The 24463-nt window shown below is 39.1% G+C and overlaps 1 protein-coding gene across 4 annotated transcripts in view; it reads right to left on the bottom strand.

The window, feature by feature from the left end:
• Positions 1-24463, bottom strand: part of CRPPA (CDP-L-ribitol pyrophosphorylase A) — a 128137-nt gene that overhangs the window by 92478 nt on the left and 11196 nt on the right. For all 4 annotated transcript variants that reach the window (XM_035317339.1, XM_035317342.1, XM_035317341.1 and 1 more), the window contains exon 3: positions 7150-7299. In XM_035317339.1, coding sequence (XP_035173230.1) covers positions 7150-7299 — 150 coding nt within the window. The remainder of the gene's footprint in view (positions 1-7149; positions 7300-24463) is intronic.

Raw genomic sequence — 24463 nt, forward strand, 5'->3', positions numbered from 1 at the left:
TATTTCAGAATGCAGTTGATCAGAAGGAAGAAAACTTATAGAAACAAACTGAAATGCAGAGTTAGGAAGAACAGAACAATACAATGCTATAGGGTATGTATTTAGAAGACCTGTCCATATAATTAGAAAAGAAAATAGAGTTAAGCACTGTGGGTGATCAAAGCTGGGGGGTGGGAGAAAATGAAGTGGATGTCCATGCACACGCACAAACTATATATATATAAATCACAAGATGCATTTGAAGAATGAGGTAAACTTATCTTCACAACAAAATACACTTAATAAAAGATGTCTGCCTCTTTTTTTAAAAACAAAACAAAAAAAAAAAAAGATGAAGGCCAAGAAACAATACATTACAGGTTAAAATCTGCTTATCTTACCTATTTTTCGACATCTGTTAAAAACAGTGGTGATATCATTTTCAATGTCTTTATACTACAAAACCAAAATGGCTCTGACCAATAGCATCAATTTGTGATAGAATAGCATCAGGCAAAGATTTACATATCCTTTTTTTTCCTCTAGTGAATATTAAGCTGTTCAGCCCAGCCACAACTTTGATGCCTTGGCATAAACGAAGTTTAATGTATGTTGTACCTTTTAAAAGTTCGGGTGCCTTGAAAATTCAGGTACCTTTAGCCTTAGGAGGGAGGTGAACAGTGTTGTCTGTTTTGTTGTTGTTTTAAGGATTCCAGTGTTGGACTGAAGTGTCCAAATTCTGCCTCATTTGCATTTTGACCCTTTGGTCCTATTTCTGAGTCTGACCCTTGCTCCCAAAGTTACCAAGGTTTTAGTCAACAGTTTGTCCGCTACTGTTCATTTAATCGCCTGTTGCTTCTGGCAATGTTAATTTGACAGACATTGATTTCTTTAACAAAGAACTAACCCACAGGAAAATCCCCAAATCAGTCTAGACATTTTGCCTCGAAGGACTTGCCTGACCTATGCCAAAATATTACTAAACTGCTACAGCTGACTCCACTTCCCCTGCTACAGAGGATACTAAAATGTTTCACACATGTTTGAAGAAGAATCCCAGTAATGTGCCCTTTCAAAAAGCACTTTAGAAGTTTACAAAATCCACATGGAATACACTCCCTATTATTTACATACAGAAAAGACAATACTTTGAGCAAATACTTCTACAATGGGCCTAACAATAGCCAACTTCCTTTCTTATTCTGAAAAAAATCTTCCTTGAATGTTCTCAGGGGTTTGGTAGACAAGAAAAAGTTTGGGATTTCATGACTTGAAAAAAAAAAAGTCTTCCTTTTCTTCTGCTGAGGATCTGGTTGCACAGTTTGCAGAATCTCTCTTCTCCCCATCTCAACCTCATCTGGGGACATCTTGTAATGATTTTTTGGGAGTGGAAGAACATCTGCCTCCCAGAATTTAGCATCAAAGTATTTGCATGATTCTTCCTGACACACTATTTTGTGTCTTGTCATTACTATGCTTATATATAGCAGCTCTCTCCTATGCAGGCAGATGCTGGAGCCTCCCATAAGCAAATATGATTGCTTATTAAACAAAAATCAGCTACAAACAGACGTACGTACTAATGTAGTGTAGTCCCCCCAAAATACTAGCCTCTACAGATTAGATAGATCCCCTAAGGTTTGTCTGTTTCTTCTGGGTATTTGTAAGGTACCCCACAGGCAACAGAGAAGCATCTCTAAACATGCTGCGGTTTAGCCCCCTTTAATGGATATTCCTTCTTCCTGTACCTTTTTTTTTTTTTCAGCTTCATTGTTCTGACTAGCTAAATATAAACTTTCAGAACCTACAAAAGGTCTACTATCAACAGATGAATAAAAATGCAACACAAACACCGAAAAACATGATACAGCTTGTGTGGTAAATTATCCCAGGTACAGAAGATCTACCTCTAAAACAATGTACAAAAGATTGTTATAAAGCTATCACTATCTTTAAATAGTGATCAGACTTTGCAGTGTCATCCATATGTGACGAATTCCTGCCTAATAGCCTTCTAAAATGTCCCGCCTCTTCTTCAGCTATGTGTAGCTCTTGCCATGCCCTTAACTTCACTACACTGGTAGAAATGGTGAGGAATTCTATCCCATCCATGGCATAATGTCACATTTCTACAATCATACCCTCCTCCCTAGGCTTTTGGTTTACATCTCCAACACAGAAGCTATCGAGGATCTTCTGCATACCACACTCCCGCTTCCATTTTCAGTTGTTTCTCTGCCAGATCAGGAAAGGCAAAGTTGTTTAATTGTTCCTGCTACCTTCCTTACTTTGGTAGATACATTTAAAATACATAATGATTTGTTGAGTACTTCAGCCATTCTGTATTGTTACTAACATGACATGACATAACAAGATGTTTTGTATAAAAGACAATGGATCTCTGTGCATTCCACAATATGCCAGAATGAAGTATCAGAGAAACCAGTCTCAGCCTACTCTGATTAAAGAAAAAAGTAGTCTACCTGACTTCCTGATACTCTAATTCCTTATAAGATACTGCTCCAGGGGAACACTTGACTTCTAGTAAGTGAAGTTTCACCCCCACACCCTCCTCCCAGGCTTACAGGATCATACTTTGCATTTGCACCTATTTAATATAAAAGGCTGAACAGAAATATGAAACTACCTTAAGCAAAAATGAGCAAGGCTGTTCTAAGGAATTCATCCTTTATCTGCTGTCTTTGGGAAGTGTGGATTTTCAGTTAGCACTTAAACATTTCTGATTTTCCTAGCAGCTGATAAGAATAGGAGGGAAAAAAAAATGTTTCCAAAGATCAGGAATTAAATTCATATTTAAATTAAAAAAAAAAAAAAAAAAAAAAAGTGGCTGTATTTGTCCCAGGTAGGTTAGAACAGAAGCAAGCTCTGTGATTTTACAACCTTTCCACAGGTTTCAGTAGATATTAGAGATTTGTATTTTTGATTTAAAATAGTTTAACTAATTCACTACTAATATTTACAGAAGCTTATTGGCACAGTTCATTACATTTTGCATGAAATGAATTCATGAAATAGGACATACCAGAACTAGGACCACTGGTATAAGGTTTTTCCCCCTTAACACATTTACATGGCCATTTACCCAACATCACCAGGAAAAACCCTGGTTAAAGTAAAGCCTCATATTCCTGCCTATGAGATATGACACACACTTCATTTAAAGTGCTCGCTCCTCTTGCAGTTCTTTGCATCAGTCACTTGCCCACCTTGTGTCAAGTTTATATCATACCAAATAAAACCCATACTTAAACTGAAGAGCACCTAAGTAGTGCTGTATTTTATAAGGATATGAGGTGAGGAAGCATATACGTGATATGTGACATGGTAATACTCAGAGGCGTGCAAGGAGGCCTGCAGAATTCATCCATTTCTCTCTTCAGAATCATCCCAATGCCAAAGTCTAAAGTCCTATTACAAAGTGGGGGCATCAGAATACTTCATTGTACCAGAAGTGAAGTATTATAAACATCTGTTTTCCCATGCATCGTATAACCAACAGAACAAAGATATGCAACAGAAAGTGGTAGGCAGCCTTAAATGTAAGAGTAGGTACCCATATCTGCCAAAACTCATGCCTATTCATTTATGCCCTGGTTTCAGCTGAGATAGTTTTCTTCATAGTGGCTGGCACGTGTCCGTGTGTTGGATTTAGGAGAAAAATAGCGTTGGTAACACACCCATGCTTTAGTTGTTGCTGAGCAGTGCTTACAGCGAGTCAAGGACTTTTGGCTTTTCATGCTGCTCTGCCAGCAAGTAAGTTGGGGGTGCACAAGAGGCTGGGAGGGGACACGGCCAGCACAGGTGACCAAACTGGCCTGAGGGATATTCCATGCCATGTGGTGTCATGCTGAACACTAAAACTGGGGGAGTTGGCCGCTGCTCGGGGACTGGCTGGGCATTAGTTGACAGGTGGTGCACAACTGCATCATGCATCACTTGTTTTCTATATATATTATTATTATCATCCCTTCCTTTTCCATCCTATTAAACTGTTTTCATCTCAACCTAAGAGTTTTACCTTTTTTCCCCAATTTGATTTTCTCCCCCACCTCACTGGAGGGGAGTAAATAAATAGCTGCCTGCCACATTAAACCACAGCAATTTATTCTAAGTACTCTATCTAATGACACAAAAGCCAGAGTAATGAGGCCTTTTAAGATCAAGACACCATTTTAGCTCTACTCTCTATTGTGGGTTCTGCTTAATTTCAATACTGACTTTAAATGTTTTTAGTGCACCACTTAAATATCAGATACGTGAGCAATGAGGAATGTATGTTTTACATTCCTCTCAGTCATTAAAGGACAATGGAATTACATGCAATTTTTGAGCAGCAAAAGTTAAAAGGTTCCAACAGCACTACTATAAGCTGAGAAGTTATTATTTATGATGACAGAAGTCTTGACATTGTCAGATTTACATTAGGACCTGAACACAAAATATCTGTTTGGAAAATGTATGTTTTGTTTTAAGGCCACAGAGAAGAGATAAGAGTGAAAACTATGCTGAGATCCGGCATAAAAACTGAGATGCAACACAGATGCATTCAAATAATCTGTCTGAATGTCCTCAAATACATTGATTTTTGGCACCACTGGCAAAGGGATTCACTGTAATATACATATATTTTAAGATAATATTGCAAATCAATCTGACATTGTTTATATCTACTTCAATAATTTTATGTACAATGCATGTATTGTTCCCCAATCTACCATTGTCCTTTTTTAATCAAGCAAGAAATAGAAAAAGGTTTCTAAAGAAATGCTTTTTAATTTGAGAAAGAAAAAGAGGAAACAAAAGTAAATGAGAATACTAGTCTGCTCTGCTCAAACCTGTGCCAGGCAAGAAAAGCAAAAAGGGCTGTTGATGTGTAGCTTGTAAGAATAAGAGATCTGATATTTAATTGAAAGGTGTAACTTAGTGGTTAAGATACCCAGAGATCTTACATTTATGGAAAAGAACAAATCTGGAAGTTAACTCTCTACCTACTCATGCATTTAAATAGAAAGAGTTTAAGAGCAGTATTCCATATTACCCTCAATGCAATGTTATTTGAAGCAAATTTCAAATGGGCTACTTCTTTCTAAGGAATGCATGTTTGACTGCTGTTGTGTCGCCCCCCCCCCCCAAAAAAAACCTGTTTTTGCATAAAGGTCACAACTGCATTAACCACACAGAAGTGGGATCATAATCGCAAGCCAAGTCAGCTGAACTGAATTGTTCAACTCCCAGCATTGCGAGTGTCTTCCAACATGAGTAACAACATGATTTTTATCTTTGTTTGTTCATCTGTACAATGATACTTACCTACTTTACCGTGTTGTGGGGACCAATGATGGGCATCTATGAAGTACCATAAGCTGCATCTATTCCTACAAAAATCTGCCCTACAGTAGCTTTACTAAATTCTTCAGGACAGTGATTATCTTTTTTTTTTTATTTGTTTGTACAGTTCCCAGAACAATAGGGTCTTAATCCTTGACTTGGACAGCTAGGCACCATTGAAACATAAATAATTAGCAAACAATATGAGTTGAGAGATTTAGCAAAGTGTTATCCTTCTCAGAGCTCCAAGGCACAGAGCATTTAAATGACCAGAATTTAGCCAATGCAAAGGGAACTGGGGACAAGGAACCATAGCCTTGGTTGTTTGCTAACAACTTTGGTGGCTTATTCTTGAAAAAGCAGGGATATAAAAAAGAAAACTGATGGAATGCATATGTGAGAAGACAACACTATTCAGAGGAACATAGGGACTGCAAATATAGTTGCCTTTTGAGCAAGGCAATAAGGGGCAAAAACTTTTTATGTATTTGCCAGCTCTACTGTATCTGCAAAATAAGAGCAAACACAGTAGGAAAAAATAGAGGGGTTTTGTTTTGTTTTTGAGAAAACACATAAACATGCAATTTGCCAAAACAGATACACACCAACAAGAAAGAAATGGTTGCATAACCAACAGTAGCTGTTGTCTCGAGATGTGTTCCATGCATGTATACACTGCCTTTATCACAGGTATGCCCACTACGTTCAAGCTAGAGTCTTTCATTTTGACACATCAGCTGTATACATCAAGGACTTCCACCTGCCAACCATCAGAAGTAAAATGGCTGGAGCTAGTACAATCACTTTAGTAGTTCTTCATCTTGGACAACCCTTCATCTTCAGCACCTAGGAATAGCTTCAGGTATCATGCACAAAGGGTACGATATGGAATTTTTGCCAACATTTCAAAGTACTCTTCGTTGCCTGTCCACGCATTTGTTCTGTTGTTGGTGACTTCAAAGCTATGCGCTATCAGTAATTTTGTCTTGTTTACTCTAGAAATGAAAGACTGATGGAAAACATGACTGTCAGCATTAGTGGAGTGAAAAATAATTCTTTCCAAGTGACAAATGAAGAAATGCTCTGCTTCCAGTCAATCTAGAAGATACCTGGAGGACAGGCAATTTCCACAAGGTGATGAATGAAAAGGAAGTAGAATGCCGAGACGAAAGCCTGGAGTGTTTCCAGTAAACTGTGAATGTAGGGTGGGGCAAATGAAAGCAATCTTCAAGAGGGATAAAGGCAAAAAAGTCAGGGTTTATTATACTACCCACAGTTTTTGTTTTTCTTAAATAAAGATGAAGTTAACATGTACAAAGTTTGTACAATATGATCTTTTATTATAACACATGCAATATGAAACACTTTGAACATCTCTCTAGATGTATGAAGGTAATATTATCCAAGTGCCTGGATCCCATCATATTATTATATAATGCCATTACTATACTGTGTATGCAGAACTCTGTTTGATACTCTATCAACAACACATAGCGAATACATACCTAACTTTAAGCACATTAGCACACCCATTTAAATAATCTTTTTAATATACAATCAAACTCAAAGCAAATGAATAGTTTCCAGTAGTTTAGACCCCTCACCCCTCACACACACCTTGTATTTGACAGTTTGATACCAGAAATATTTGAATAGATGAGAATGATAAAGCTCTATCACCAAAATATCACAGAGAAACAAGATGTCCAATTTGATGTGATCTGAAATAGATGCTGAACCCCTATTTGTGAGAGGCTTTTTGTTTGTTTGTTTTTACACACTAAAGGCAAAACAATCCCATAAGAAAACTCAAAGTCTTACCTGTTGGTATGCTTGATAGATTATATCAAATAAGAAAGCCTGAGGCATTTCACTTGCTCTGTACCTGGCACGTTCCAATGAGTGGTCTAAACAGCCATCTTCACCAGAGGCAATAACAGTAGAAACTAAAGGACGAATTGCTCCTGCTGCCTGTGAAACAAAACATAAAAAGAGGCCTAAATGTTAATACAAATGTATATCAGATAGCTGCAGACAAAAAAAATAAAAAAAAAATCAGGGCTTTAAAATAAGTTCTCTACTTATCTTTTATATATCTCTCCATCTTAAACTTTTCATTTCAATATAGGCATAGAAGACCATATAAGTACACACTGAGAGCCAATTTAGATACACAAAACAAAATTCTAAGTCCTTTATAAACATATATTGTAAACACACATACAGACCTGAAATGTTCCTTATCAGAATCACAGAATAGTCTAGGTTGGAAGAGACCTCCAAGATCACCGAGTCCAACCTCTGACCTAATGATAACAAGTCTTCCACTAAACCATATTCTTAAGCTCTACATCTAAACGTCTTTTAAAGACCTCCAGGGATGGTGACTCAACCACTTCCCTGGGCAGCCTATTCCAGTGACTAACAACCCTTTCAGTAAAGAAGTTCTTCCTAATATCCAGCCTAAACCTCCCCTGGCACAACTTTAGTCCATTCCACCTTGTCCTGTCACCAGGCATGTGGGAGAATAGACCAACCCCCACCTCACTACAGCCTCCCTTCAGGTACCCGTAGAGTGCAATAAGGTCACCCCTGAGCCTCCTCTTCTCCAGGCTAAACAGTCCCAGCTCCTTCAGCCGCTCCTCGTAAGACTTGTTCTCCAGACCCTTCACCAGCTTCGTTGCCCTTCTCTGTACTCGCTCGAGCACCTCCATGTCCTTCTTGTAGCGAGGGGCCCAAAACTGAACGCAGTACTCGAGGTGTGGCCTCACCAGAGCCGAGTACAGGGGGACAATCACTTCCCTGGACCTGCTGGCCACGCTGTTTCTTATGCAAGCCAGGATGCTGCTGGCCTTCTTGGCTGCCTGAGCACACTGCTGGCTCATATTCAGCCGACTGACAACCAATACTCCCAGGTCCTTCTCTGACAGGCAGCTCTCCAACCACTCATCTCCCAGCCTGTAGCGCTGTCTGGGGTTGTTGCGCCCCAGGTGCAGGACCCGGCACTTGGCCTTGTTGAACTTCATGCAGTTGACCCCAGCCCATCGGTCCAGCCTCTCCAGATCCTCCTGCAGAGCCTTCCTACCCTCGAGCAGATTGACACACGCACCTAACTTGGTGTCGTCTGCAAACTTACTGACGGTACACTCAATGCCCTCATCCAGATCATCAGTGAAGATATTGAAGAGGACCGGCCCCAGCACCGAGCCCTGGGGAACGCCACTAGTGACCGGCCTCCAACTGCATTTGACTCCATTCACCACAACTCTCTGGGCCCAGCCATCCAGCCAGCTCTTAACCCAACGAAGTGTACGCCAGTCCAAGCCATGAGCAGCCAGTTTCCTGAGGAGAATGCTGTGGGGAACGGTGTCAAATGCCTTACTGAAATCAAGGTAGACCATGTCCACAGCCTTTCCCTCATCCACTAAGCGTGTCACCTTGTCATAGAAGGAGATCAGGTTCGTCAAGCAGGACCTGCCCTTCATAAACCCATGCTGACTGGGCCTCATCGCCTGCTTGCCCTGCAACTGCCGCATGATGACACCCAAGATAATCTGCTCCATGAGCTTCCCTGGCACTGATGTTAAACTAACAGGCCTATAGTTCCCCGGGTCTACCCTCTGGCCCTTCTTGTAGATGGGCATCACATTTGCTAGCTGCCAGTCAAGTGGGACCTCCCCCGATAGCCAGGACTGCCGATAAATGATGGAAAGCGGCTTGGCCAGCTCCTCCGCCAGTTCTCTCAGTACCCTCGGGTGGATCCCATCTGGCCCCATCGACTTGCGTACATCCAAATGCTGTAGCAGGTCGCCAACCATTTCTTCATGGATTGTGGGGGCCACATTCTGCTCCCCATCCCCTTCCTCGAGCTCAGGGTACTGGGCGTCCAGAGAACAGCTGGTTTTGCTGTTAAAGACTGAGGCAAAGAAGGCATTAAGCACCTCAGCTTTTTCCTCATCTCTGATTACCAAGTTTCCCCCCACATCCAGTAGAGGGTGGAGATTCTCCTTAGTCCTCCTTTTTGTGTTGATGTATTTATAAAAACATTTTTTGTTGTCCTTTACAGCAGTGGCCAGATTGAGCTCCAGATGAGCTTTGGCCTTTCTGATTTTGTCCCTGCACCGCCTCGCAGCATCCTTGTAGTCCCCCTGAGTGGCCCACCCTCTTTTCCAAAGATTATAAACCCTCTTTTTTTTCCTAAGCTCGAGCCACAGCTCTCTGCTCAGCCAGGTCGGTCTTCTTCCACGCCGCCTCGTCTTTGGGCACGTGGGGACAGACCGCTCCTGAGCCATTAAGATTTCTTTCTTGAAGAGCGCCCAGCCCTCCTGGGCTCCTCTGTCTTTCAGTACCGCCTCCCAAGGGACTCTGCCAACCAGTGTCTTGAACAGCTCAAAGTCAGCCCTTCGGAAGTCCAAGACAGCGGTTTTACTGATCCCCTTCCTGACTTGGCCGAGTATCGAGAACTCTACCATTTTGTGGTCACTCTGCCCAAGACAGGCCCCAACCACCACATCTCCCACCAGTCCTTCTCTGTTAGTGAACAGAAGGTCTAGCAGGGCACCTCCCCTGGTAGGCTCGCCAACCAGCTGCGTCAGGAAGTTATCTTCCACGCTCTCCAGAAACCTCCTGGACTGCTTTCTCTGGGCTGTGTTGTGTTTCCATTGTGTTGTGTTCAGACTTTCTTCTACATACATATTAGGTGGTTTCTGTGAGCATAGACCTATTTAGATATAAAACTGCAGGAGACACAGCTGGTAGGTCTTGACAATCCTCAGCACCTATTGCTTTCATGGATTTCCATTTGGCTAAACTGCTCAGAAATAAGCAACAAGAACAAAAATTTTAAATTGAGTTTGTTCCTCCTTGCTGAATTCATCCTGTGAAATACTGAGCATCCACGCTTACCTGTCACTGGGAATCCAGCCGCACTGTGCCCCAGAACAGATATTGAAAGGATTATATTTCAGTTTTGGTCTTACTTAGATCTGAAACCAATTAAGCATACTCACTTCCTTGATCTTTTCATCAATATAGAGTATTAAAGATCCATAGCATTTCTGAAACAGAGCTCTCCTAGCAGTTCTGTAACCAAAAATCTACCTGTGCTTCATCAGTCACTTACATAATTGGAACAAGAGGCATCCATACAATTTGTTCAAGAAGAGAAGGATGCAGCTGGAGAACACTGCTTATCAAGCCACGGGGAGAAAAGCATGCTCTTTAACAATGCTAATCATTGAGAATGGTGCACACATATTATACTGTTTATTATCTATTTTGAATAATAATTTTAAAAAATGTTGTTGTTCCAAAATCCTTGGAATTACCCAGCATCTTAAAGGAGTATGCCTAGAAAACAACTTCCAGTGGTGAATTCTGACACTTTCAACTGCAGCCACAAAGATCTTCTAGAGAATTTTGCTACAGAATGAATTGGGCACCTCATGACAGAAAATAAGAGCACAATCATTGATTTCATTTTTTTTTAATTGGCAAATCATGCCAATGAGAGTCTTGGACAAGTGAGTCTTGTCCTTTTTTACAGTATTTTTGACCTCAAATAACCATACAGTGGCAAAAAGAGCCCTAAGTGCTGTTCTTCTGCTAAGAGAAAGAACTACCGTTGTCTTCCCTCCCCCTTTCGCACTACTGAACAATAAAAGAGGGGAGTGCAGTCAGTGTGTTGAGCACTTTATGAGGTCTAAAATACAGCTTCTTAGTTCACTGTTTTTCCTAATGAGGACAGAGATGTTAATCAACTTCCCATGCCCAAAGAGTTGTGGTATGCAATGAGCTACCTGGACATGGGGCAGGGAGAAGCAATAGAAAAGATTCAAAAGATTCATATAACAGAGATACCTGAATCACAGAAGGCTGAGATTGAGGGGGAGCTCTGGATATCATCTAGTCCGACCCTGCTGCTCAAGAAAGGTCACCCAGAGCACGTTGCACAGGATCACATCCAGGTGGTTTTGAGTATCTCCAGAGAAGGAGACTCCACAGCCTCTCTGGGCAGCCTGTTCCACTGCTCGGTCACCCTCATAGCAAAGACGTTCTTCCTCATATTCAGATGGAATTTCCTGTGTGTCAGTTTGTACCTGAACCACTCTCTTGAAATCTTAAAAGTACTTTTTCTTTCTAATAAACATGAGCAGATATCTATATAGACACTGTATGGAGCAAAATACTATCTTCTGTCACCCAGAAGCAAAACACATATCTTGCTGATCTTTCTGATCTTTCTGATCAGCAAGAATTATGAAATCATAGAAAAGCTGTCTGTAATGGATCAGTAGAGGTCATCTGACCCTCTGACCTCGGCAAGATCATTTATACTGCTATCATAGAAGAAGCAAACTGACAAAATAAATAAATACCATTACAATTTTAGTAATACATCAACATTTTGAATGAGGATTAAAACTTAACAGATGTACTTTAAGGAAAATCTGTGCACAAGCACAAGTAGAAAAACTAAATTATCTGCAACTTGTACCCTCTCTATTTTCTGTGATTCCAGGACATGGATTATTACCTCCACATCACAGCTGCTGGGCATTTGGATTATGTTATTTTGCTCTGCCGTCACATTTTAATTGGTCACACACACAAAAAGTTATAAAATTAGAAGGTCATGGGAAAAGAGACAGAGCAGCATGCTAGCCACAGTTTTTCTGTAATTAGTTAAGTCTATTTAACTTTTTTTTTTTTTTTTTTTTTTTTTTCTGGAACAGTTACCATTCCAGAAAACCAGTTAGAAAAGGAGGATTTCTTAGGCTGATCCAGTATTTTATTACAGTTTTTAACAATCATGTCATGTTACATTTTGAGCATAAAGCAGGCCAACAGAATACAATGTGACTTGCGTAACTAGATCTCACAAGTGAAACATGCACTCTGAGAAACAAAAAAACAAACTTCAATTCTAAATAAAATTGCAATACTCAAAACGACATTCTTAAAAGAGCTCTGAAACACATTGTTTTCTTGACATCTGGTTTATTGCACAATAAAAATTCATGAATGTCTGTATCTGTATCTTTGTGACAACAATGAACCACATCTCCTGCTTTGCTTAGGCCTAGCTCTTGCAGAAAATTCAGCAAGATCTGATTTCTTATAAATTCAAACATGTCATTTTTAAAGACCCCAAATAACTTCTCAAGTACCTGAAAGTTTCATGGCACCTAAATTTTAACAAATGGCATATTTTAACAGTTAAAATTCTGCTTTACGTTACTTCAGCACTGAGTCTAGTGTGGCAGGCTGAGGGTTTTTCACCTGCTTTCCAGCAGTTTCAATAAGAAAACACAACTTGAGCACAGTAAGATGTGCCTCTCAAACTACACTTGACACTGACTGAAAACATGAAGTTTAATACAAAGAATAAGATTTTATGACTTCAGCCTAGATCATGCAATTGAAATTCTAACGATGTTTTCAGCAACAGGATAATTAGCAGTCATTTGTCTAAAAAATTAGATTTTTATTCCAAAAAAAGTACAACTCGATCCACAACTGCTCTATGCTCTAAAAGCAGAACGTACTCTAAAAGCTCTTGTATTTAAGGCCAGTTAAGTTTCTACTTACAGAAAATGAGCAGCTGAGGTCCAAAAGCTGTGAAGTCATGAGCCAGAGCACACTTGCTAAGGTGCAGCATTGAGTTGAAAATCCTAAGACACAAGACACAGCAACTGGTCTGTTTGTTTTCTTCAGTACTGGCTCACCTACCTGTGGGTTCTTTCTGTCTTGGCACCTATGCACACATCTCAAACAGATGCTGTGACCCTAGGCAGGGCTGAGCTCACCATCTCAGCGACACAAGAACCGTGAATGGTCCTAAGGCCACTGTCAGACTGTGAGAAACAGATATCAAGTAAAGGAAAACTTGGCCTGTGTATGCTCTGCATTATTTTCATATGGGACAAGAGGGTTGAGCCCCTGGCACAGGAAATCTTGCATCTGCAAGACTTCTGGCAATATTTGCTAGTTGGCATATGCTGACACAGCTGCCAAACCCACACTGGCTTACACAGAGCTCACCCCACATGCTTCTGGTTCCAAAATTGGCCCATGGGTATCTTCATTCATGGTGCAAACATAGTATTTGGCATGTAAAAGCAGAAGAATTGAGTTGTGAATTTAGTTCTCACACCCAGGCCAAAGAGGGACACAGTCTAAGATATATGGTGTATTTCCTTCCGGTCAGCTCAAGTATCCGCCCTACTCAGCACAAAGCCTTTCCTGGTTTCCACTCCTAGCAGTCTTACAATGAATGGAACACAGAATTTAGATACTGAAGACAGGTCTATAGAAAACATTTTTCAGTTCAGAAATCTGAACCTCTCGCCCCTTATGGCTGTGGGGTGCAAGTGAAGAACACAATCATCCAGCCAGCCTATGCCCATTCAGTTAAAAGACCAAATATTTTATTCTTTGTGAGGATTTTCCATGTTGGTTTTTCTGTTACAGATCTGTAACAACGGACCTCTCTCTTTTTTGGTAAAGAGAGTATTTACACTGAGTCTTAGGTATGTGAATTCTATTTGTTCTAATTGGAGAAGCTTTGACTTGCTATCTATGTCAGGAATGTACAGGTACTTGGCCCAGCTCTCGGGTAAGAGGTTCAGACATGAATTCTTTAAAAATGAATGAAACAAAGAAAATCTGTCCTTGTTTAAAATTATAAGTATTGGTTAACATGACAGGATAGTTTTACAGATCTTTTTTATACTTTGAATTAGCCTACCACAAACTCTTATGAGGCTAAAGGAAATGTTTGTCTCTTATACTAACATTACCCTATGCAGAGTTCCCACCTTCCAGTTCCTACTCATTTTGCCCCAGATCTCTATTGTATTTGTTTTCAGAATCACACACAAAATGTATCATACACAGTTTCTAAATGTTATGACAATAGTTAATGGACTGATAAACATTTTCTTTAAGTGTCCACTTTACAACCTTCAAGCCACTCCACTTCAAAGATAGTCAAGCACTAGTTTTGATTCATCTGGCATGAACAGGAAATGCATATAATTCTTCCTTCCCGTTTTTATATATTTTGATAAATAGATTTGTTAAAGCAGTAAAATAACTGTGGGCAAGCTCTTAAAGTTTTTCTTTGGTTGGTTGGTTTGGTTTTTTGAGCATAACAGACAAATACTGCTACTGGTTAATTTTCTTGTAGACAAAATACTGGGGAAAAAGACAAATCCACATCCTTTTAATCTCTATCATTTCCTCAAAATAATCGTAAAATGTCACAAGAACATACAATTCTATGAACTTGAGTGAAAATGATAGACTAATATCTCACAGAAGCAAGCTCATTCAATGCATATGCTGAACACTGAACCAGCCTTTAGATACAGCAGGCATCTCTTATAACCCATAAACTGCACAAATAAAAAGCATTTATAAACAGGTTCTCAGTTTTCTATTCAGCTTTTTGCATAACTGTGTACAGCGCAGCATACAGTCAAGATTTAAAGATAGTGACTGGAAAAGAGGTATAAAATGAAGGGCCTCACCCAGGTCAGTAACACTGTGCCGTAAGTATTTTCAATAGATTCATAGACTCCATTCTATGATTATAGAATGACTTGGGTTGGAAGGAACCTTAAAGACCATCTAGTTCCAACCCCCCTGCCATAGGCAGTGATACCACCTACTAGGTCAGGTTGCCCAGGGCCTCATCTAACGTGGCCTCTAGGGATGGGGCATCCATTGACTCTCTGGGAAACCTGTGCCAGTGCCTCACCACCCCAAGCATATTCAAGGCATACTAGTCTACCTTTCCAGGTAACAGTAACACCAGATCTTTCCTATTTTATCAGACTTTTATTCTGAACAGAAATTATTTAGAGGGATGTATTCAGTGAATACAAATACAAAAATATAAATTTGGGTAACACAATGAAGCATGATTCATTTTTATTGAATAATCAAAAATTCTTGTGTTGCTCAAAAAAAATCAGAACTCACTAAAACTTCAAAACAGTCTGTGTGGGGTGGGGCAGGTGAAGCTTATATGACAAGCAAGGAATTACCCAGGTAACAAATATCCCTGACACACAGTGCATTCAGCCGAGACCAACGCTCCACTTCCAGAACACAACTTGCCAAGAACAAGAACAGCCAGAAGCTCCAAAGCAGCATAGAAAACAACACACCTGCGTCACTGTTATGTTTCTTTTTGGTAGCCAGGGACAAAACAGAACTCGATCAAATAACTACAACGTTAAGCAAGGTCAATGATATGGACTAGGAATATAAAAAAATCCAGTGGCACAAAATCTGTACAAAAAATGCCACAACTGGAATTCATTTCATTTTGTAACAGTGGGATAACAAGGTCAGGCAACTACAGGTCCTTCAGGCTGATTGATATACTATATATATACATACACACACACACACTTTGTGACAACCTCGCCCCCACTAGACCCCCAAAGTTCACTTAGATGGCCAATTTGCAACCCTGAACTTTAAGTGAACAGGAATCACAGCCTAAAACTTTACAGAAGCTAGTCCTAAACAATCAGACTCTCCCATTCCTCTGGTATGATTCCCTTCTACTTTGGAATTATGCCAGAAATACTTTTATTCTCCATTCAGAGCTTTCATCTCCACTGAAGTTCAATTTACCTATGCTTTCTACCTCTTCAGCTGTCTAGTAATGTAAAGCAATTGTATATTTTATATTTCAAACATCCTAATAGCATTAGATTCAATGTTTTAAAATTACTTAGAAATAGGTCTGATATCAAACACATCCAAAGCTTTTGAGTATCATCTTCAGAAGAACAGCCCAATTCTGATGTTTTTACATGTTTTCTCAATATTCATATTTATTAATTCTAATTCTTTAATCAGAGTTGTTTTCCGCTCTGACAAACAAAATAGCACTGAACCAAACTCTCAAATGATTTAGTCACCCTGCCTTATTAAAAATAAACGTGTCTTGCATATATACACTGGACTTACAATTACATGTTCATCACTTCAAAGCAGCTGATTTCTTTGAAACCGTATGCTGGAGATTGCGGGGTCAGTCACACTTTGCAAGACAAATACATATTTTCTGGAACTTTGATTAAAGTCAATTTTGTAGAGGTGAATTTGGTAAATACACTAACAATTTTATCTTGCTCTTCCATGAAGATGAGGATTATATTAGGACACTGTTCAACTACATAATAACAACCATGAAGAACAACGTATGATAATTTAGGCAAGCTAGGTATCTAATAGTTTACAAATATGTCCTGGAATGTTTTTTATTAGGTGAAAGATTGTTTATATTTTACCAAACACTACCATCTCCTAAGAATTTCAGTTTAAATTAGGTCTGGCTATGAACCAGCAAAAGAAGCTCAGAATAACTATGATTGATTTCCTCTCATTTTATTCTGTCAAACCGTTTCCACATGTTACTACAGGGTAAGTATTCTTTTAACACAAATCTAACTACTTGCCATGAAGGGCATTCACAGCCCTCTACAGAATGAAAAATTCAGAAATAAACACAGTACCTGTGATGCATGAAACAGGTAGAAACATGCGTTCCTATTCAGACATCTGCAGTCAAACTAATTGTACCTATAGTAGTGAACATGAGCCACCCTCAGTAATTACCACTGAAGTTAGCAGAATTGTCTTTACTGAAAGATTTCTTATTTCAAATTTCTCAAACAAAACCTTCAAAGAAAATTTCAAAAAACTCAGTTATAAGATCAAAATATTTAACATTTTTAAGAGAATGTTCTTTTCCCCATTTTTTGTATTGTAAATCTGAAGTGAAGAATATCTAATAAAACAGTCATGCAACCACCTAATAAAACAGTCATGCAACATCCATTCAAGGTAGTTCACAAAATTCAAAATACCACATCCTTTTTTTTCTTATGTTTTTTTCTCTTCCTTTTCTGCATGTGGTATACAGCTGCTGCCTAGGACTACAATTTAGTTCTCTATAAGTGAAAGTTGTAATCTATGAGCAATCTTTTGATTCGACTGCAGGGGTAGAAGACCAAGTGTCTCTTCAAATCAGTCCCACCTCGCCAACTTATGGAAAACAATTACCTGGCACAATTCTGCCTGGATGGAGGACTGGACAAAGTCACAAACAGATTATAAACTACCACTCCTGTACAGAGGAGTAGCTGCTAACAATGGTTTGGCTATACCTGTACAGTTTTCTAAACTTGGGTGTGAACCCACATTCAAGCCCAAGCTAGCCCAGCTTTCAAAGTGATCCAGTACAGCGCTCTGAGCCTCATTCTGCGCCCAGCAGCCAACTACTTGCTGCATTGCAAGGCAAAGCAGCAGCCTAGCTACATTGATTTGACTCAAACCTGTCACCCCCTGCTCTCAAAACTCCTTCTGTTAATGCCATGTTCAAAAGGCCCCTGCAAAGCAATACCTCAGCTGCACACTTTTCCCTTGAAGTGCCAGATGTGGCATGAAGACAGGACTACAGGACAACCAGGATGACTCAGGAAAGAGCAAGAGGCCACAATAAACATAGGGGTATTCTCATTATTGTGTTAGGAAACACAACTTCAAGCCCAGAGCATATCATACTTATACGAATGCTCATAACCCAGACTTCACCGTGAAGCACAGTCGTAACTTGAGTGGCAGATCTGTGGTGGGGGCATGATTCCTGCTACCAACAAGCACAATACCTAGCCTGGGCTGCATACCCATCACAGATCAAATTTTGCTGTTGTTTTTTTTTAAACATCTTAATTACCTTACTTAGAATTTTGTTGAAAAAAATATTAAAATTAATAATCTCTATGGGAACACCATGTTGGTAATTCTCCTTGGTGAGAGATGTGCTGAAGTTCCTTCAGTGTAGGTAGCATCAACAACCAGTCCAATTCCAGTCGTCTTGATATATTTGTACTGGCAGCCTCTAATTGCCCAAGGACAGTATTGGTTGAAATATTAAACAAGCTTGGTGTAACACTGATACGAAACTTAATCATCACTCAGACAAAAAGAAGGTTAATTAGAACATGTGTGTTGAACACTACGAAATAGGCTTGTATGCTAAACTTCACCTAATTTCCTTAAAGTCTGTTTACCCAGCTGGCTAGGAACAACAGCAGAACTCACTAAAATTGGACACATGTTAATCTTAAACCAACACCAGGAAGGAAGAAGTTATAATTGTGTTTATTCCTAGCTGCAAAAGACGGGATGTTTAATCAGAAATTTAATATACACTTTGATCCAATGTTAATGAGCTGACACTATGTTGTACATTGAACCGACTTCAAAGAGACAAGATTCCTTAAACAAATGTAATGTATATTTATGACACGTTTAAGAAAAAGAAAACATTTCTTCTAATGAGGTCACCTTTATCAGAACATATTATCTGAGTAACTGGGGATAGTACATGTACATCAAGACATGTCAGAGCCTCAATTAGCTACGGCAAACTCAAGGTTACCAATAGCTGAAACTTCCTGAAAAAACTTAAGACTGAATATTTATATATATATATTAATCTTTAGATAATTTCTGTTCTTTTCTATTTAAAGCATTTACCTCTATAAATATCAGTAAATATTGCTTTGATCCAGTCAACAACATACAAAATTCTAAACATTATTCTGTGGAAAAAGGTAAGATTTCTCGAAGAAAATCAAAAAGATTCCCTCCAAACAGACAGAATGACAGGAATATGCAACCAAAACTGTATGTATGGAGTGAAGGAAGAAAGCAAAATAAGCATATCACAGGCAGCAATTGGCCACAGTGTGCCACAAAGGCCTTTGTAAACTGTAAGTCAATATAAAGAGGAGTTAATGGTTGCGTTCAGCACTGTAGAAATCTTGAAGCTACTGCCAAAGCAGTTACAATTACAGTTAAGATTTATTTTACTTCCAAAAAGTCTGCACCATTATAAAATCAACAATATCATGATGCAGTAGATACTGATCCACCGCACACCTTAAAATGCAGGATTTACATACGATGAAGAAGAAAAAGTTTCGAGGGATTACAGAAGGACTAGTGCACCATCAACCAAAGGCAAAGCCACAGTTTTTAATTAATAACTCTCCACCTTACACACAGAGTCCCGAGCAATCAAAAATACAGGCAGTATGGTCTGTGGCCATGAAGTTCCCTAAGCAACTCTGGGCCTGTTTATCAAGTGCTTTTGCCTTCTGAATTCACTCAGCTGCTTCCCTCAGATCTGCTTGGTCCTCTACTTGCAGGAAGTCTTGTACCCACACTTCTTTTTTCTACAACATATTAATTTCAAAATTTCAAGCTGCCTCTTTTACAAGTTCCATCTTAGACCCTCTCTGCAACAATCAAAGGCCTTGTAAAATAGATTCTTATCTATCACACCAGTTTGGTTCAAACAGTGATGCTAATACTTATATGTATGAATTTGATACCTCCTGAATTCACTCCTACATGCTTCAGTGCTCTTGAAGGCAGTTTTAGCTGAATCTGTAACACAATCCATTTATCTTCTTGGCAACACGAGCATAAGCACAGAACGATCCCAGCAAACTATAACAGCACATCAAGCAGGTCAACTTGACTTCGAGAAGCTTCACTTAACCTACAGGGCAGGTGTTGTGCACTTGGATAAAAATTCAGAGTTCTTTTCAGTGCAGTATTTGGTGAAAAAGGGAAAGAGATGGAGATGTGTTTATGCATAATGCTTAACAAGAGAAATAAGGCTGAGGATCTTTTCCATATTCTGCCATGTACAAGTGGCTAGAATGATCCAGTTTCAAGTGTGTATTTTTATCACATAAAGAGGGCAATTACAGGTCATTGAGGCAAGACAGATGCAAAGAGATTGGTAATTTGATATGATAAAAAAAAAGAAGCTCCAATTAAAATCTTTCACAGCACCTCAAAAACACTGTAAAATAAATACCTGACAACATCCTACCCATTAATCTGGTTTACAAAGAATGAAAGATAAAAATAAAAATTATTTAGAGCACTAATTTTAATTACTATTTATATCAACAGAAACACCTCAAACAATAGCAGCATTATTTAACTATCTAAGACTGACATTTTATAAGGAGCTTGCTAGTTTTACACTAAAACTGGCATTTCCTTTTGCTAAACAGAAGGATACGACAATTAGATATTTAAATAATCCTGCCACAAGATATACTCACATTCTCCATTTTCAGTATCTGGAAAGTAATTTATACATACATATACATAATATGTATATCAAATATATACATCTTTAAAATTGAAAGATAGAGGTGTCTCAAGCTGTTTCAGTACAAATGAGCCAATGTTTACACATTTATGATAAAAGAAATGATCTAAAATAAGCTAGATAACTTTATGAAGTCATCTTGCATTTAAAAAGACCTAAACAGAAGTATCAAATTATTACTTCCACTTAATATAAACTCAAAGATTCTGATGAAAATTGATATAAACCTTCGCTATCTATTCTTTATCCATTGTTGGACAATGAAAATTTGTTGGATGTTTATTTTTGTTTGTTGTTTGTTTTTTTTTTTTCCATTTTTTATCTACCAACTTCTTAAATGAGATGGCTGTTGAAGCAAACAAGTTGGCAAGTTAGTATGGGCACCATTTGGCAAGGTTCGACATAATCAGTTCTTCCTGCAACTGTTTGATCACAAGCAATAAGCAAGAATACAGAGAAATGTTTATTACTTTTTCATTTTCTCCTCCACCATTTCATCTTATATATATACACCTCAATCAGGCTGTGCTGCTTTTCATAACAACAAAAATGCTCCTCACACGTATCTGACCAGCTGAGCTTTGCTCCTCAAGATCTATACACACCTATGTGCCAGTCCCCTCTCAGGGCTTTTCACTCATCTCAGATCAACGCCACTGTCATACACTGAGTGTTTCTAAATATAAAGGGGGTGCATCTTGTAGATGTTACATGACAGTGACCTCAGCAACCACCTATGCAGACGAAGCCACACTTGAAATTTATTTCCAGGATTACTTAATCCTAAAAGGAAGTCAGGTTAAAATTACTGTAGCCTTCCAGAAGCTAAAAAATGTGGGATTAAACCACCTTTTTAAATGGATTAAATATTAGGCACAGTTATTCTGGCTGCAAAGAAAGGGAGATTATAATTTATGTTTCTGAGATTTATGTATTTCAGTTGATTGAGTTGCATCCTTCCTAATGAATGCAATGACTCAACTAAATCACTGAGATTGAGACCAGGAAATAACAGGGTTCCTTCTCTCCTTACCAGTGCTTTCCCACCGCCAAACACTACAGCTCGTTAGGACAAAGGCTTCAGCTATTTGCTAACAAAACATTAGCTCTGCATTCAACAAAGAAAACAAATAAAGACTTGGCTGAGAAGGTTATAACTTTCTATGGGACCAATAATGCCATAAGCAATGGAAACATCAGTATGTTTCTGATAGTTATACACCACTACAGACTTGAAAAATAATCCACTGTAAAACTATTTTCCATACAGCAGCAAAACCACACTAAGAATAGCTGAAAAAAATAAGAAATAATACAAACTGTTAAAGTTTAAACACTGTGTCATGGTTTGAAGCACAGGATGAAGACATTAACTTCATGAGACTTGGTGAGTTCACAAAGGCTACCTGCAAGCTTGTGGCTCCAGAGCACTGCATCATTTACATGCAGGAGACTGGGATCCACGTGCTCTGTCTTTTAACAAAGTTAAATTTGTGCCACCTGCACACTTGTCGAGGAAACACTCCAGTTCAACAAGGGGAAGAGAAAAGTCCTGCACTTGGGGAGGCACAAGCCCATGTACCATTACGTGCTGAGGGCCACCCAGCACAAAAGCAGCTCTGCAGACAAGGGCCTGAGGGTCCTGGTGGCCACCAAGTTTGACGTACGCCAGTAGCGTGCCCTTACAGCAAAGAAGGCTAATGGATCCTGGGCTGCATTAGGAGGAGTACTGCCCACAGGTCAAGGGAGGTGATCCTTCCCCTCTATTCAACACTGGTAATTCCACACCTAGAGTCCAGCTCTGGGCTCCAGCACAAGAGAGACATGAACATTATGGGAAGAGTTCAGGGAAGGGCCACTGTGATAATCAAGGGACTGGAGCATCTCTCCTGCAAGAAAAAGCTGAAAGAGCTGCAACTGCCTAGAGAAGAGAAGGCTCAAGGGGGATCTTATTAATGTAAATAAATACCTGAATGGAGAATGTGAAGAAGATGAAGCCAGGTTCTTTTCAGTGGTGCCCAGTACCAGGACTAGAGGCAACGGGCACAAACTGAAACATCAGGAAGAACATCAGGAAGCACATCTTTATTGTCAGTGTGGCTGAGCACTGGCACAAGTTGCCCAAAGTAGTTCTGGAGTCTCCCCCCTTAAAGATCTTCAAATGCTGTGTCTATGTGGTCCAGTGCAACCTGCGCTGGGAGACACTGCTTCAGCAGGGGATCAAGCAGAATAACCTCCCGAGGTCCCTTACAACCTCCACCCTTCTGTGATTGCATGATAAATTTGTGTGAAACCGACACTGGCCTCATGTAATTTTCCCAAACAAAAACAGACTCAAAAAATTGTGTAGTCACCATGACCACAGTATCACCACAAGTATGCAAAGACACTAGTTTGTCAATGGCTTGACTGATGAACCATGGTAACTAATTGAACTTAAACTACTAATTGATTAAGACAATGTTAGAGACAACAAAACCAGGAAATAATGGACAATGTACGTCACATATGAATTGACAAAAATGACATACAAAATATACTGGCATTTATTTTAATAACTGAACTAGGTTTCCTACGGGTCAGAAGCAGTACAAGCCAGAGCCCTTAAGTGTGGTGTCAGGATTAAAGATTCAAAAGGGCAGAAAACTCAGAACCAATTGATTTCCACCAGCTGGATGTACCTGCCTGCCCCTCCTCCCTCAGTACAGCACTGTGCGGTTACGTATGTATAAACACTAACCTAAAATACGCCACCTTCTCCCAGAAGCACTTCTGACTTCTAATATTCATCCCTTTAAACCGTAAGAAATATTTCATTCTCATTTTCCATTAATTCATAAAGGACAGATGGGTTTCCAAATAGCTGTTGAGCTCATTCACTACACGATACAGAAAAACGCAGTAAATGTCATTACTTGATCTTGAGGTTCATGTTTGAAAAAAGTTTTTTTGCTAAAATAATTAGGTACATCTCCTGGGAAGGGTTTGCTTCATGCTCTGCAGTTGCATCTCAAAATCTTTTATTATTTTTGTACAATAAATGACGATTGCCATGCTATTTTTAAGTTGAAGATGCTGTTTCAAGTGTCATTTTGAAAAGTGTCGCTTTGAAAAAGTTTCAAGTACTAATTCTGTTCTTTTCACGTATGCTGGAAGTATTTTGAAAAGCATTTTACCTATACCAAAGGGGTTGTTTGTTTGTTTTACTTACTTTTCTTCTACTACATTGTCTTAAAAGTAGACTGTTCTGATCCTGCATATGATGAGGTCTGAAAGTGATAGGTAAGCTTCAAAGAATTTATGACTAATTATGTGGTCACAGTAGTAGCTCTGATATAGGAAAAAAAAAAAGTAGGGGGAAAAATAGAATTTTATTCAGTATTATAGAGATGCTCTCAAACACCTGACTACCCATTTTGATTTCAACAGACAGGGGTATCTGTTCAGGCATGTTTTGTTATTATTTGTATGATGGAACTTTGCACACAGATTCAGTGTAGAACTTAAGAGTTCTATATTTGGAAATAGCCAATTATTTTATAATCAAATACATATTCAACTGCTTAGAATGCAGACCTGGATATACTCAGGAAAGCTGGCACACATCTGATTTGATGTTCAGTCTAGAACAGCTTCAAGCCCTTATGTGTAGAGAATACTATGAACTTATTTCAAAAGCACAGATTACCAACAAACAAAGTATATTTAAATAAAGTACCTTTTCAGACAACAAACTGCAGCTTCTAACAACTTATACATCTGACATGGCAGAAATTTACGTCTTTAAAAACAGCGTCTGCCTTATGTCCTTGTATTACCTTAAAGGTCTTGACAATTAATCAATGTGGTTGTCCCTTTTTTCTGTCTGTGCAGAGGAATCGGATTCCAATGCTAGTTTCTTGACACCAGAAA

This window comes from Oxyura jamaicensis, chromosome 2 (genome assembly GCF_011077185.1).
Source record: "Oxyura jamaicensis isolate SHBP4307 breed ruddy duck chromosome 2, BPBGC_Ojam_1.0, whole genome shotgun sequence".
Taxonomy (NCBI): domain Eukaryota; kingdom Metazoa; phylum Chordata; class Aves; order Anseriformes; family Anatidae; genus Oxyura; species Oxyura jamaicensis.